The sequence below is a fragment of the Palaemon carinicauda genome, chromosome 44, assembly GCF_036898095.1.
Source record: "Palaemon carinicauda isolate YSFRI2023 chromosome 44, ASM3689809v2, whole genome shotgun sequence".
NCBI lineage: Eukaryota > Metazoa > Arthropoda > Malacostraca > Decapoda > Palaemonidae > Palaemon > Palaemon carinicauda.
In genome coordinates, this window is record NC_090768.1 from 1,819,662 (window position 1) to 1,834,981 (window position 15,320).

General features: G+C 43.5%; 1 protein-coding gene across 4 annotated transcripts in view; it reads right to left on the reverse strand.

Moving 5' to 3' along the window:
- LRP1 (LDL receptor protein 1) overlaps window positions 1-15,320 on the reverse strand; it is a 1,015,507-nt gene that overhangs the window by 198,341 nt on the left and 801,846 nt on the right. For all 4 annotated transcript variants that reach the window (XM_068367027.1, XM_068367026.1, XM_068367028.1 and 1 more), the window contains 2 exons: window positions 1,225-1,444; window positions 813-983 (listed from right to left, as the gene is read on the reverse strand). In XM_068367027.1, the coding sequence (XP_068223128.1) occupies window positions 813-983; window positions 1,225-1,444 (391 nt within the window). The remainder of the gene's footprint in view (window positions 1-812; window positions 984-1,224; window positions 1,445-15,320) is intronic.

Consider the following 15,320-nt stretch of genomic DNA (forward strand, 5'->3'; position numbering starts at 1 on the left):
AGCAGGATGCTATAAGCCCAAGGGCTTCAACAAGGAAAAATAGCCCAGTGAGGAAAGGAAATAAATAAACTTCAAGTAATAAACAATATAAGATATTTGGAGAACAGTAACAAAATTAAAAGATCTTTCGTATATAAACTATAAAAACTTCAAAAAACAAGAGGAAGATAAACAAGATAGTAAAGTGTGCCCGAGTGTACCCTCAAGCAAGAGAACTCTACCCCAAGACAGTGGAAGACCATAGTACAGAGGCTATGGCACTACCCAAGACTAGAGAACAATGGTTTGATTTTGGTGTGTCCATCTCTTATAAGAGCTGCTTACCATAGCTAAAGAGTCTCTTGTACCCTTACCAAGAGGAAAGTAGCCACCGAACAATTATAGAGCAGTAGTTAACCTCTTGAGTAAAGAATTATTGTTTGATAATCTCAGTGTTGTCAAGTGTATGAGGACAGAGGATAATGTGGAAAGAATAGGTCAAACTATTCAGTGTACGTGTAGGCAAAGAAAAAATGGACCATAACTAGAGAGATGGATCCAATGTAGTATTGTATACACAGTCAAAGGACCCAATAAAATTCTAGTAGTGGTATCTCCTTCCTTTTCTTTGTACATTTGATTATTAATGAAAAGAAAATGGGAAATTTTTAATGTTACAGGTAAAGGTCAATTAAACCAAGATTCTGAAGTAATCTGAACATCAGGGGAGGTTCATAGACATAATGGCCTGGGAAAAAACTGGCCGTTACACTGAAATATATGTTTTTCTAATGAAGAATAAGCACACATTTATATAAATAAAAAGTAATTACCACTTTATTTATTGGAGAAGCTTCTCTTCGTGTCCGGTAACTTTCCTGTTCATAGGTTGAGGGAACAGCCATTGATACAAGAGTATTATCATGCTGGTTAGTCCAGAAGGAGAGTGGGTTGTCACCATATAAAACATCTACACTATGGATGCGAACACTTTTGGAATCTTCCTGCAAATATATATTTGCTTTAATATTTAAAAGTCAATAATATGAAACAGAAATACAAGTATTCAGATAATAATAGAATTCTGCTATTTCACTGGCAACAAATGATTGTTTAGCTTATACAGTACCTAAAACAGATAAATTATATAGAGTATAAACTAAAATCAGAGCAGCATATTTTTTGCTGTAACACATCCAGCCCACTTACAATAAGCAAAAAAGAAGAGTGTATAAGGTGTATTACCTCTGTCAAAGTTAGAATGCTGGCAGAATTTCCATGTTTATATGGAGAAAGCTTTCGCAAATGGTTATCATTTGCTAGTATCATGTATGCTAAATTCCCATCAGCAAAACATGACTTCTGGTTCTTTTGTGACAAACTGCTAAGTGTATAACCTGGTGCACATGAGCAAGTATGGTTTCCATCTTTTTTTATATTACAAATCTGAGAGCATTCTCCAAACCTGAAACAATAATACTGAAAATTAGTATCCATGAATATCAATCCTTAAACAGTAATCAATTAAACCTTAAAATAATGATTATTTTTTGTGCTTATTACTATACATAATGAATTATTTTTTTCTGATCATAAACCACAAAGGCTATCAAAAAGGTATCTTAGCTATACATTACCAAGGTAGCATTAAATAAACAGAATTTTAATACTAGAACTTCTTATTTCTATACTCATCTGATGTTCATATTGCTTGGATCACTTTCCTTTGCAGATTGTATGATGAAGTTTATTAATTTCCTAATATCATAGTTTCTATAATAGCATTTAATCATAGAAGAGTAATTTGCAGATTGTTTTATTTTGGCTAACGTCAAGCGATTCATTGAAGAGGATCCAAGCCCAAGCTGATTAATGCTCAGCTCATCCAGCCTTACTGGAAAATTAGGAAGAAGAAAACTCAGCAACAGATGATGAAAGTGAGGAAGTATCACTAACACACATTGGAACTAGAAGACCATGCCATAACTACTTTACCAATGATAAACCAACTTCTGCTACTGAATTAGTGGGAAAATTACAGTTGATTGTCACATGTCTCTTCAGTGTAGAAAATCACATACTTATCTCTGTTCACAGATGCATCACAAGGGTGAGCAGCAACTCTCGACCATTACATCTCTCAGGGAAATGAACCCTGCAAGAGACAAAACCACACATCAATTGTCTAAGAGTTACTGTATTAACAATATTCAAAAGTCTTCGAGATCAGGAACCACTAGTTTTAGGGAGTGTCGGTGGTGTTTTTGGACAATCCGATGATATTAGCCTAAGTCAGGAACCAAAGGGGTACAAGATCTACATCCTTGTACCAGATGGATGACACATTTATCCTGAATGAGTCTGAGAAGAATAACTCTAGTTCCACTGTTTAATCCGGGAAAATCAAAAGTATTATTAATAGACCAAATGAATGGTCTCTTACATCCACTGATTTGTCGAGATATTTGGAAGCACTGTAGTAATGTTGCCCAAGTGTAGACACATTTGCTACATCTCTAAGCAAACAGATGTTCACCTATACCAAATCCCTTAGCTTGGAAGGTAGATACAGTTGCAAGACAAATTAAATCTGGATCTTTACATTCTCTCCATTTGCAGTGATCCGGCAGGTGTTACAAAAGTTCAGGACCTGTGAAGCACAGGATGACACAAATGTCCACCCACGAGAAAGACGTTGCTATCACAATATATTTTTTAGCATACTTTCTTGTCAAATTTTAAACTTAATTCATATTTAGTCATTGTCTCTGAAACTTTAAGCCTCTTTCACTATAACTATAACATAAAAATTGTAAATATATAAACAGACAAAGAAATATGGCCTTCAATTGATTTTTTTAGAGATGCCTTGAATATACTTAAGTATGCATAGGTATTACAGATTTGGAAATAATGTGTGTTTTTCCTAACGATACAAACCTTAAGCTATTTATAGGGGAATTACTTTCAGTGAAGCTGAAAGGATGAGGCACTAGAATTTTAGCGAGATTTAATTACACATCGCGCTAGTTAGCGGAGGGAAGGGTGGGAGCCGGATACCCCTCTCACTCACTCACACACTTGTGACAGTGCTTCACTTTGCTTGGAGGTAGAACTTTAACAGGGGACAGGGTTTGCGGACAATTATGTATAAATAGCTAAGGTTTGTATCATTAGGAAAAATGCAAATTATTTCCAAATATTTCATTTGTTCCGTAATTGGAATACAAGCCAACGCTAATTATAGAGGCGACTCACCCATTAGGAGGGTGGATGATCCCAGCCAATCTGGTTCTTGGCCTTAACCAGGGTACTCTGTACTGTGCAGATTAGTGCATAGAGACCTTGACACCTCTCTAAACCTGCTAAGCATGGTCTGCGGACTACACAAGTTGTGTGTTGAGTTACTAGTAATGTGACTGTCAAGGTATAGGTTATTCCGAGTCTTGTAGGAAATGCTGAAATCGAGTTGACCGAGACATTCCCAATACCACCTCGCCAGAGTATGGGGACACAACAGTACTGGAACAATACTAGGCTACACATGGGAGCAATGGTTTACCTGCAGAGGTTTGAGGTCAGCTTGTGCAGAGGACCCAGGATGCTGATTTCCCCAAGAGAGGGAAGGATGAAGAAAGGAAAAGCGCCAGACATTCTGTTTCATTCATCAGACTAAAACTGGGTAGCCTATGCCCCCAACCATTTGCTACTTGTCCAATAAGGAGCTTCAGGTACTATACCAGCTTTACTAGTTTTTAAGTATGATGTCTCTTTTTTTTATTTCTATTAATTCTTATGCTGTCTGGAGACATTGAGCGAAATCCGGGACCCGTACGTCCTAGATTTCGTCAATGTCGTCTTCTGTATTGCAATATTCGTGGTCTTCATGCAAATATCCAGGACCTTAGAGTTGCGTCCAGACAGTATGATATTCTTTTGTGCTCAGAAACTTGTTTCTAATATGAGGCACTCATCTGAGCTCCTTATAACTGGTTTTAAGAAGCCAATAATGTTGAAACGTGATGCCATCCCTAGGGCCAGGGGAATGGCGGTGTATATTAGGACCGAGTACCCTGCTTCTCATAAGTCCTGCTATCAATGTGGATGTCATGAGATTCAGGTAATAAAAGTTTGTGGCCGGCATAACAACTTTTATTTGTGTTCGATCTACCGGAATCCAGACATGATTGATTCTATCTTGGATTGTCTTCTTACCATTATGGCTAAGATACAAGAAAATGATAGAAAGGCTTCATTTGTCTTTGTTGGCGATTTTAATGCTCACCATAGTACCGATCGCCATGGCTTAAGAGCTTTAGACTTTGCCTCTGAATCAGGCTGTGAGCAAATCATAAATGAAGCTACTCACAGGTCTGGTAATTGCTTGGACCTCGTATACACTGACTCCCCTGGCGTTATAACTAGTAAGGTTGGTTCTCCAGTCGGGACATCTGATCATGCCTCGATTTCATTATTAGTGAAGACTGAGCAGCCTGTCCCTGATATATCATACTCTTGTTAAATTTATATGAAATCCCAAGCCGAGTGGAATGGGATTTTGCATGATCTTTCGTATTTGAATTGGTCACAATTACATAGTAATGTAGATCCAGTCGTCCCTTTGAATGAGAAGCTAGTCGATGTAATTGATAAGCGTATCCCTTCTCGTGTGCTAAGGTACCGAGTGAAGGACAAACCGTGGTTCAATGATGATTGTAGACATGCTTATTTGGAGAAGCAGGAGGCCTATCATCTTTGGAAGGGTAACAGATCAGATTTGACCTGGAACAACTATACTCAGCTTCGAGCTTTTTCTCAGATTTTATGCCTCAACTGAAAAGGAGTACAATTTAACCATAAAAGAAACCCTTTCTGGTACAACTCAGGAACATAAATGGTGGTCTACCCTTAAATCTGCACTCTTTGGTGTAGATGCAACAGTTCCTCCCTTACTTAAACCTGATGGCTAAGTCACTCACTGTCCAAAGGAAAAGGCAACCCTTTTGGCTGATGTTTTTGACAGTAAATAGAGTAATGAAAAACTTGAACTTCCTCATTCCTGTTTTCCTGAGGCTAAACTAATTAGTTTAGCTTTTCGATCTCATGAGATTAAAGCTCTGTTGATGGACCTTGATGCTTATGGAGGTGTAGACCCAAATGGTATTTTTCCTTTGTTTTTTATAAAGACAGCAGATTTCGTAGCTCCAAAGTTATCTGTTATTTTGCGCAAGTTAGCAAGAAGAGGAGATTTTAGCACTTGTTGGAGAATTGGTAATGTTACTCCTCTAAGTAAATGTGTTTGTCGTAGCTCAAGTCCCACTGATTACCGCCCAATTTCCATAACTCCCATATTATCTAAAGTTTTTGAACGTCTTCTGGCAAAACGTCTTGATAGGTTTGCTGAAGGTAATCATCTACTCCCTAGTTTGCAATTTGGTTTTCGTAAAGGCCTTGGAGCATGTGATGCCCTTCTTACAATCTCCAATGCTATACAGAAATCCCTTGATTGTGGTCAGGGAGTTCGTATGATTGGCCTTAATTTTAGAGCTGGCTTTGACAGTGTTAATCACGAGGCCCTTATTTTCAAACTGAAGCAGTTGGGAGTGGGTGGGTCATTTCTTAGCATTATTATTGATTTTTTTAAGTAATAGATCTCAAAGAGTTGTTGTTGATGGGCACCATAGTGAGTATAGGAATGTGATATCCGGTGTTCCACAGGGTAGTGTTCTTGGCCCATTACTTTTCATACTATAAACACATGACATGTGGTTTGGCCTAGAAAACAAGCTTGTTGCATATGCAGATGATGCTACTCTCTTTGCATCAATTCCATCCCCTGAATGTAGATCTATGGTTGGTGAATCCCTTAATAGAGATTTAGCTAAAATTAGTGCATGGTGCAAATTATGGGGTATGAAGTTGAATCCTAACAAAATCAAAGTATGATTGTAAGTAGGTCAAGGACAGTGGCTCCTCAACATCCGGATCTCAGTATTGATAATGTTTCTTTAAATTTGTATGACTCCTTTAAAATTTTAGGTGTGATTCTCGACAGCAAATTTAATTTTGAGAAACACATTAGGTCTGTGTCTTCTTCAATTGCACAAAAAATTGGCTTACTGAGAAAGTCTTACAAGATTTTCGGTGATCAATCTATTCTGAAGAAGTGTTTTAATTCTTTCATTCTACCTTGTTTTGAGTATTGTTCTCGTGTCTGGTGTTCAGCTGCTGATTCTCATCTTAATTTGTTGGACAGAAACTTATGATCTATTAAATTTCTTATTCCTGATCTAGATATTAATCTTTGACACCGTCGTTCAATTAGTTCATTATGCATGTTGCACAAGATTTTTCATAACTCTGACCATGCTTTACATTCAGATCTCCCTGGACAATTCTATCCTGTTCGTAATACTAGGAAGGCAGTTAATTCTAATAGCCAGGCCTTCTCCATCATGAGGCTCAATACTACACAGTATTCTAGAAGTTTTATTCAAGATGTTACCAAGTTGTGGAATGATCTTCCTAATCGGGTAGTTGAATCAGTAGAACTTCAAAAGTTCAAAGTTGGAGCAAATGTTTTTATGCTGACCAGGCTAACATGAGTCTTTATATAGTTTATATATATGACATATCTGTCTTTGATGTTGTTAATAGTTTATATAGGACATATCTGTTTTGACGCTGTTACTGTTACTGTTTTTAGACCGATTTATTGTTAATTTATTCTCATCATTTATTTATTTCCTTATTTCCTTTCCTTACTGGGCTATTTTTCCCTATTGGAGCCCTTGGGCTTATAGTATCTTGCTTTTCCAGCTAGGGTTGTAGCTTGGCTAGTAATAATAATAATAATAATAATTGTGCAGCCACCACAGGTCCGATAGTGAGTGGTGAACGTTATCTGACGTTTCCACACACCTGCTTGTAACACCTGCTTCACAGAGTAGTTTCTTTTGAAGGCCAGGGACGTAGCTATACCCCTGACATCATGAGCTCTGGGTTGACATGTTGAAAGAGGCTCGGGATTCAGGGCATGTTCAATGATGCTGCAAATACATGCAGAGATGGTGTTCTTCGTGATCCTCCACTTGTTTTTGCCCGTGCTGATGAAGAGAAGGCACTTTGGGCCGACCTGCTGCTGTCCTCTTGAGGTAGCGTCCCTAACACCTTACAGGGCATAGTAACAGATGATCTGGGTCGTCGGTTACAGAGCAGAGACTCGTTATCCGGAAGGAGTCAAACCTAGGATTTGAAACCCCCGGATTCTGAGTCTTGGCAACAAACTCAGAGATGAAACTGAAGGTTACCTCTCCCTATCTTCTTGAATGGGCTGTGTCATAAGAGAGAACATGAAGTTCACTAACTCGTTTGGCTGAGGCCGAGGCGAGAAGGAACACCGTCTTCCAAGTTAGGTGGCAATCTGTTGCCTAGCGTAATGGTTCTTATGGGGGGTCCTTTAAGGACCGAAGAACCCAAACCACATTCCAATGAGGAGGCCTCACTCCTGACTGAGGACAATTAAGTTCATAACTTCGTGTGAGGAGAAAAAGTTCTAACGATGAGGAAATGTCCATTCCTTTCAGTTTAAAGGGAAGACTCAAGGCTGAGCAATAGCCTTTAAGCGAAAAGTGCATTTCAGACTTTGACCAGAGACCTGAAGGCATGTGGTGCAGCACGTGGGGCGCCCCCACCCTTCCTTTGATGCGTCCGAAAACAGAATCAAATCGGGTGGAAGGACGAGAAAGTCCGACATCCTTCAGCAGATTCTCGCCTGCTAGTCACCATCCGAGATCCGTTCTTTCCTCTGGTCCCATGGGGATCAGAATGTCTGGGGAATCTAAGGCCTGAATCCAATCAGACTTCAGTAGCCACTGGAAGGATCATATCCTGAGGCGACCGTTGGGAACCAGGTGGGATGATAGGCATCTGAGGATACATAGCCACTTCTGGGTTGGGAGTTCTTGTCTGAGAAAAGGTCTCACAACCTTTCTCAGCCTCACTACCCTGTTGTTTGATGGGAAGGCTTTGTGTAGTTTGGTGACTAGAATAATGCCCAGGTATACCAATCTTTGAGTGGAAAGCAAGGATGTCTTCTCGAGGTTTACCATGATCCCCAGATCTTGGCAAAGCCTCAAGTTTGTCTCGGTACTAAAGAACGGTTGCCACAGAGTCTGCTAGGATTAGCCAGTCGTCCAGATAAAGGAGGAGACAGATGCCGATCATGTGGGCCTAAGATGACACAAGGACCAACATACTTGTGAAGACCTGAGGTGCTGTGGAAAGACCGAAGCACAGCACCTTGAACAGGAATATTTTGTTTTCAATGTTGAAACTTAGCTACTTCCTTGAGGACGGATGGACTGGGATCTGGAAGTATGCGTTCTTTAGATCCAGTGTACACATGAAGACCTGTGGTCTTACCACTTGTCTGACCATGTCTGCCGTCTCCATGCTGAATGAAGTCTGTTTGACAAACTTGCTCAGAGCAGAGAGGTCGATGACTGGTGTCCAGCCTCCAGATGCCTTTTTTACAAGAAAGAGTGCACAGAATAAGCTTGGAGACTCGTCGAGGACCTCCTGGAGAGTGCCCTTCTCTAATATGGTCTGGACTCTGGCCCGAGGGCCTACCCCCTTTGCTGATCCAATCGCAAAGTAGCTTACAAGCACTGGATTCTTTGTATGTAGAGGGAGAGATGAAATCAACGGGATGCGATACCCTGAACGAATCACGGAGACTATCCAGGGTTCCGCCCTCAGCTGCATCCACCTGGTCCAGCAGCTTTGTAATCTCCCAACTGGTGGACAAGCAGGCGGATTGCCTATCCTAGCACTTGCAGCTTCTGCCGGCACCTCTCTGCTGTCTGCCTCCATGGGAGGACTTGGTGCCTTTCCGGTCCTTGACAGAAAAGGGCTTCTTAGACACTATCTTTTTCTTTGTTGCTGTCTTACTGGTAGAGGGTTTTCTTTGGCTGGGCTTTAAAGGAGTTGGTGGTCTATAGGGCCGCGATCTCAGAGCTCTAGTTATAAGGGAGTCCTGGTTGGATTTCCTCCACCTCTCTGCAGCCTGCTCGATGTCCTTTAGCTTAAATACGTGGAGCCCTCTATAGAGGAGTTCCATAGCCTAGCGATCCTAGCATTAGGGACCTGTTGGTGGAATACCTCTCGGCCACCACATCCCTTAATTTCAAGATAGTATTGGCCCATACGTTCACAACTTGGTGAGTCAGAAAGTCAATGGTGCGAGTGCCTGAGAGAAAGAAGGTCTCCATAGCCTCCCTCGGTACTTTCCTTAGAAAATCTTCGGCCCGTACCAGGATTCCCACATATCCCAACCAAAGATCCAGCCACGAAGTTGCCTGCGTGGCATACTTGGCAACTTCCTGGTTCAAGATTTACGATGCCGAGAACATGATTGTAGATTTAGGCGAGGGTCAGGATCCAAAAGAAGAAGGCTGAGCAGGTTCCTCAGAAGAAAAGTGCTGCGGAAAAGACGAACCAAAAAGACATCTCTTGACCGAAGGTGGAGGGGCAACCCGAAGGTATAGTGCAGGATGAGCGCGGTGAGGTCTCCTGCCAGGACAACTTCCCTCAGCAACTGGTGGAACAGCAAGCTGACTGTCAGCAGGCCTTCAAATAGGAATCTCTATGAGTGTCCCTTCACACGAACGAGAAAGGGGAACACTAGCAGGAGAGACGTGCCTTGGACTTAGCTCTCCCCCCGAAGGATGTTCATCAGGGGGAGAAGCCCAGCCCTCGGCGGCAACGACAGAGGAAGCAGAAGAAGCCTCAGCAGGGTCAACAGGTAGGGCAGAAGACGAGACCTCTGACATCACCACGTCGACCAAGGACAAGGGGTTGACATCTGAAGCTGACGATAGCTACATCTCAGCACCATGGTGAAGTAACTGCAGCAGTTTCCTTGGAGGCAGAACCAGGTAACCCCAAAGAAGGCCAAACCTGTTACAGTTGTGGACATGCTGGGAATGTAGCCTTCCTGGAGAGTCAACTCATCGAATTTCTTAGCAAAGGCGTCAGAAGCTTTCATGTCCGAGCTGGCAGCCTCCCCAAGCCACACCACCAAATGAATGCCAGTCCATCTCTTGAATTTTTCAAACCACCCACGTGAAGCATTGAACTCTGGAGGTGCTGTGATATCCCTTCTCCTGCGTTGTCTTCAGCCTGTGCATGTATCATATCGCCAAAAATACCCCTGGCCTTGTGGCAGATTACTGTCTTGGGGATTGTGTCTCCAGCGATTTCCTCGTCCTTATTCCAAAGGAGAAGTCACTCCATCTCCTCATAACGGACGTGGCTCCTCTTACTAGCAAGGACAGTCACGCCCTTAGAAGGTGTTACTGCTTTGATGGCTTCCTTCTGCTTAAGGATGGTGCCTATCATCGACAGATTTCAGCAATACTCCTTAGCAACAGTTGCTACAGTTCTAACTTCATGCGTCTGACTTTAAAACGCTTGCGGTCTGCCTTACTGCAATGTGCATGAGTTTCTCTTTATTAAGAGCCTGATGAAGAATGAAAGTGCATTCTTCGACCTCTGTAATAAAGGCTTCTAGACCGAGCACCAAAGAGCTTCTGTCTTGCCTCGCAACTTTTCCGTTCAGTCCAGGAAGAACTTTAGGGCTCTTACTGGACACAGAACCCTTCTCCAACTCCTCGCCAACCACATCCGAAAGGTTCGGAAACTCAAAAGCCATGGGCTAAGGTTGAGAAGAGCGTTCATTCTTGGCCAGAAAGCCTAACTGCAATGAGCCGATAGCTTTGTATCTCGAGAAAACCAACGTTTTAACTAAAAGCATGAATCTCACCGACTCTTTTAGCTGTCACCAGACTGACCAAAAATGGAGTCTTCATCGTGAGGTCCTTAATTGAAGCTGAATGCAAGGGGTCAAACTTGTCACTCTTAATGAACTTCAGGACTATATCCACTCCAAGCTGGTGAATCCTGGAACTATTGCTTTGATGTTTCAAACGATTTGAGAAGTTCCTGTAGAGCTTTAACATTAGAAAGGTCCAAGTGTTGGCCTGAATACGGTTGCTAACATACTCTTGTATCCCTTGATGGTAGAGGATAAAAAAAAAAACGTTTCCTTCGAAGATATAACAGGAAGTCAGCAATCTGACTTGTAGAGGTACTGTACTGAATGAGTTAACATAGTTGACTCTGCACCTCTCTAAAAACTTCCCACTTGGATTGGTAAACCTAGAAGGTAGTAAACGTCCTTCTTGCTCTTGCAATAGCCCTAGCTGCCTCCTTCGAAAAACCTCTAGCTCTTGTGAGTTTTCCGATAACCTGAAGACAGTTAGATGAAGAGCTTGGAGATTGTTGATGGTATCTTTCTAAGTGGGGTTGTTTGAGTAGAACTGCACTTAATGAAAAGCTTCTTGGAGTGTTTACCATCCATTCCAGAACCTCTGTGAACCACTCTCTTGAGGGCCAAAAGTGGGCCACTAGAGTCAATCTGGTCCCTTCGTGTGACTCAAACTTTTTGCATCACTTTGTAAGGAATTTTGAATGGTGGAAAGCGTACACGTCCATGTCACGAGCTGTTTGAAGCTTGACGTCGCGTCCCGCTTGACGCTCGACGTCGCGTCTTGCAGGACGCTCGACGTCATGCCTTGCAAGACGCTTGACATCACGTCCTGCTGGACGCTCGACGTCACGTTTAAGCTGGACGCTCGACGTCACGTTAGCTGGACGCTCGACATCACGTCTGGCTGCTTGACTCCTTTTGGTTAAAGCGGCTGAAACACGCCATTTAACTATGGAGTTGTAAAAACGTTCGTCGTCAAGAACCTCTCGACTAGAAGCCTTACGACGCTTGGCGTCCAGGTGTGAAGCTTCCTGACGCTCAGGGTCCAGGCCTGCTACTCTCTTGTTGTCCGCAGGCTGATAAACTTGCATGAGCGAAGAGAGCTTCTGTTGTATATCTTGCAGCATATTAAAATTAGGGTCCACTTGTTGTGGTACAGGAGACGTCATGTCTACCACAAGCACGCTTTCTACGCCGTATAAAGAGCACGCAGAGCGTCCAGAGGACGATAACCAGACTGATGGTGGAGGAGGAGCATGAACCGAGGTCATGCCAGGCTCAGACAACTGTCCTACAACTAGGTGAGTTGGACATTTCTTGACAGTTGCTGACCTCCTTAAAGAACGCTTGGCCGGAGAGCTTTCTTCAGTAGAATGAAAACGCTCAGGACTGCTCCAAAGCCTACAACCAGTACCTTGCGGTGTCATGATAGGATGCTGATTGACCGGGTCCATCTTCCTTTTCAGAGGTCTGGAAGCTTGACACCAGCCTTGTCTGGGAGCTGCGTCATCCGAAGATAACGAAAACACTTTAACCTCACCTTCCCTATGAGAAGGCGAGCGTCTTGGGAGGCGTCAATAGGTATGCTTGAGGTGAAAACTGCTCTGGAGCTAAAGCATCTCATTTCCTTTTGTCGTTCGCCATTCCTTCTCCCCGGGGTTGGGAGCTTGGAAGAGGTCTATGGTCGACATTCCTTCTCCCGGGGGTTGGGGAGCTTGGAAGAGGTCTATGGTTAGAACATTGAACATTCCTTCTCCCAGGGGTTGGGAAGCTTGGAAGAGGTCTATGGTTAGAACATTGAACATTCCTTCTCCCAGGGGTTGGGGAGCTTGGAAGAGGTCTATGGTTGACATTCCTTCTCCCAGGGGTTGGGGAGCTTGGAAGAGGTCTATGGTTAGAAGAACGACAGGTGCTAGCAGACGCACCATCTATTGAGGGGTGGTGCTTAGGCCGAAACAAAGAGCCCAAAACTGGACAACTTCCTCCTATACACGAACTTTCAGGTACAGTATTGCTTGAAGTTCGGATGGATGAGGATGTGGAAGAAAGCATCCTGGAGGTCCAAAGAGACCATCCAGTTGTCCTTCCTTACCGCTGCTAGGACTGATTTCGATGTCTCCATGGAGAACTTTGTCTTCTGAACGAAGGCATTGAGAACACTTAAATCCAGGACTGGTCAATAGTCTCCTTCTCCAAGAAGAGAGACATTTGATGTTGCATAGCCTGTGTCTTTGGCTCCTCTCTGTATCTGGCAGAGAGGTCTATCAGAATTACTATTAAAGGAGGTTTCACTAGCAAAAAGAATTCGCATCCCTCCTTTAGAAATAGTACTGACCAAAGGTCTGCTCCTCTACTCTCCCAGGCTCGCCAGAAGTTGTTTAGTCTGGCTCCTACTGTTGTCTGTGCGGTTTAGAGACAAAAAGTATGCAGAACCTATCTTGCTGATTTAGACACCAAATCCTGTGTGACCTTTAGCGCTAAAGTGGAAGAGACCTCTTTGACCAACTCTGAATGGGTGTAACCCCAATGGACAGAAAAGAACACATTTGGGCTCTTTTCTTAAAGACCCCCGCTGAGAAAAGGGCTGCTAACTCATTGGAACCGTTCTTTATGGCTTTATCCATGCTTGACATAATGAGGCTGAGACTATCAGTGTCCACATCCTTCAAGGCAGAAACCTTCTTCCCCAAGGCTCTCAGAGTCCAGCAAGGAAAAAGAATACTTCGAAAGCTTTGAAGACGCCTTTGAGAGGATGATCAAGCTCTGACGTTGACCAGAGAATTTGGTCCTTCTTAAGGCCATCCGACGCAGAGCGTCTACTAGACTTGAAAAATCTCCTTGGGCAGAGGTAGGAACTCCCAAGCTCAGAACTTCTCCCATCTCGAACCAAACACTAGATCTGGAGGCCAATTTAGCCGAGGGAAAAAAGGGAAAAACAGTATTACCCTGGATATTCTTGGATTGTATCCAGTCTCCCATCATCCTCAAAGCTCTATTTAGATGATCGGGACAGCACCATCTTTGTAAACAGAGACTCCTTCGACACTTTCCCTAGCATAAACTCTGAAGGCGGGGAACGAGGAGCAGCAGGCACAAAATAATTCGGAAACTCTTCAGAAAAAACTCTCATGAGTTTCTATAAGTCAACCGAAGGATGAAGGATCTTAGGATCTTCTCCTACGAGAATTCCTCTAAAAGATAAATAAGGGAAAGGGGATCGTCAATCCCTTCTTCCTACAAGACTCTAACCGAGGTAGAGACGTCTTATTTCCTAGGAGTTAACTCCTTAAGGTCCTGTAATTCTGGCCTCAATGGGTCCAAGATCATTACTTACTTTTACTTACTTTTAGGGGTTTATTTCTCGCCCTCCATCAGACACCAAGAGTCTGTACAGGCGGGCCTTGGTGTGTGAAAATAATTCTTCCAGTTAATATTTTTCTCTGTATCTTTTCAGTTATAGCGCCTGGCGTAACCATGTTCCAACGCTAGACGCTCGCGGTCATTACGATCGGAACCAAGACGTTCGCGATCTCGATGCTCGGCTCGACTGGTGTAATCACGACATCCAAGTCCTGATGCTCGACGTCACGTCTAACTGCTTGACGTTCGCGTCACGTCTAACTGCTTGATGCTCAGCGTCAAGTCCAACTGCTGGACGCTTGACACCATGTAACTGCTTGACGCTCGGCGTCCCGTCTAACTGCTTGACATTCGACGTCAAGTCCAACTGCTGGACGCTAGACGCCATGCAACTGCTTGACACTCAGCGCCACGTGACTCGGAACAATGACGTTTGCGGTTTAGACGCTCGCGATTTAGGCGCTCGGAACTATGCTTGACACTCGGCGTCACGTCCAACAGCTTGACGCTTGATGTCACGTAACTGCTTGACGCTCGATGTCATGTCTAACTGCTTGACACTCGACGTCAAGTCCAACTGCTGGACGCTTGACGCCATGCAACTGCTTGCCGCTCGGTGCCACGTGACTCTCGGAACAAGGACGCTCAGAACTATGATGTTCGTGTCTAGAACATTCGCTCATCCAACAACGGAGACAAAGAAGTTGCACTCAGTTCCAAACATCGTGTTAAACTCTTAAAGCATTGTAGTAGTGCTGGACGCTCGACGTCCTGCTGGAAGCTCGATGACATCACGCTTGCCGTCCAATGCTCTGACGCTCGGTGTTACGTGTCATGACTTCCAGCTACTCGACGCTTGGCGTGATGTATTCCATTCCTTAACGCTCGGCATCCTTCTTGACGCTAGCTTATTAGTCTAGAAGGAAGTGAAATACGTAAGAATCCAGCCCTGCCTGTGAGGTGAGTCAACCGACAGCAAAGATAACACTTTCACCTTGCCTTTCCTACGGCGAGGGCGAGCGTCCTGGGAAGCGACAACAGGAATGCTCAAGGGGACGTCTGCTTGAGCGCTAACGCCTCTCGTTTCCTTTCGCCGATCGACATTCCTTCTCCCAGGGGTTGGGGAGCTTGGAAGAGGTCTAAGGCTAGG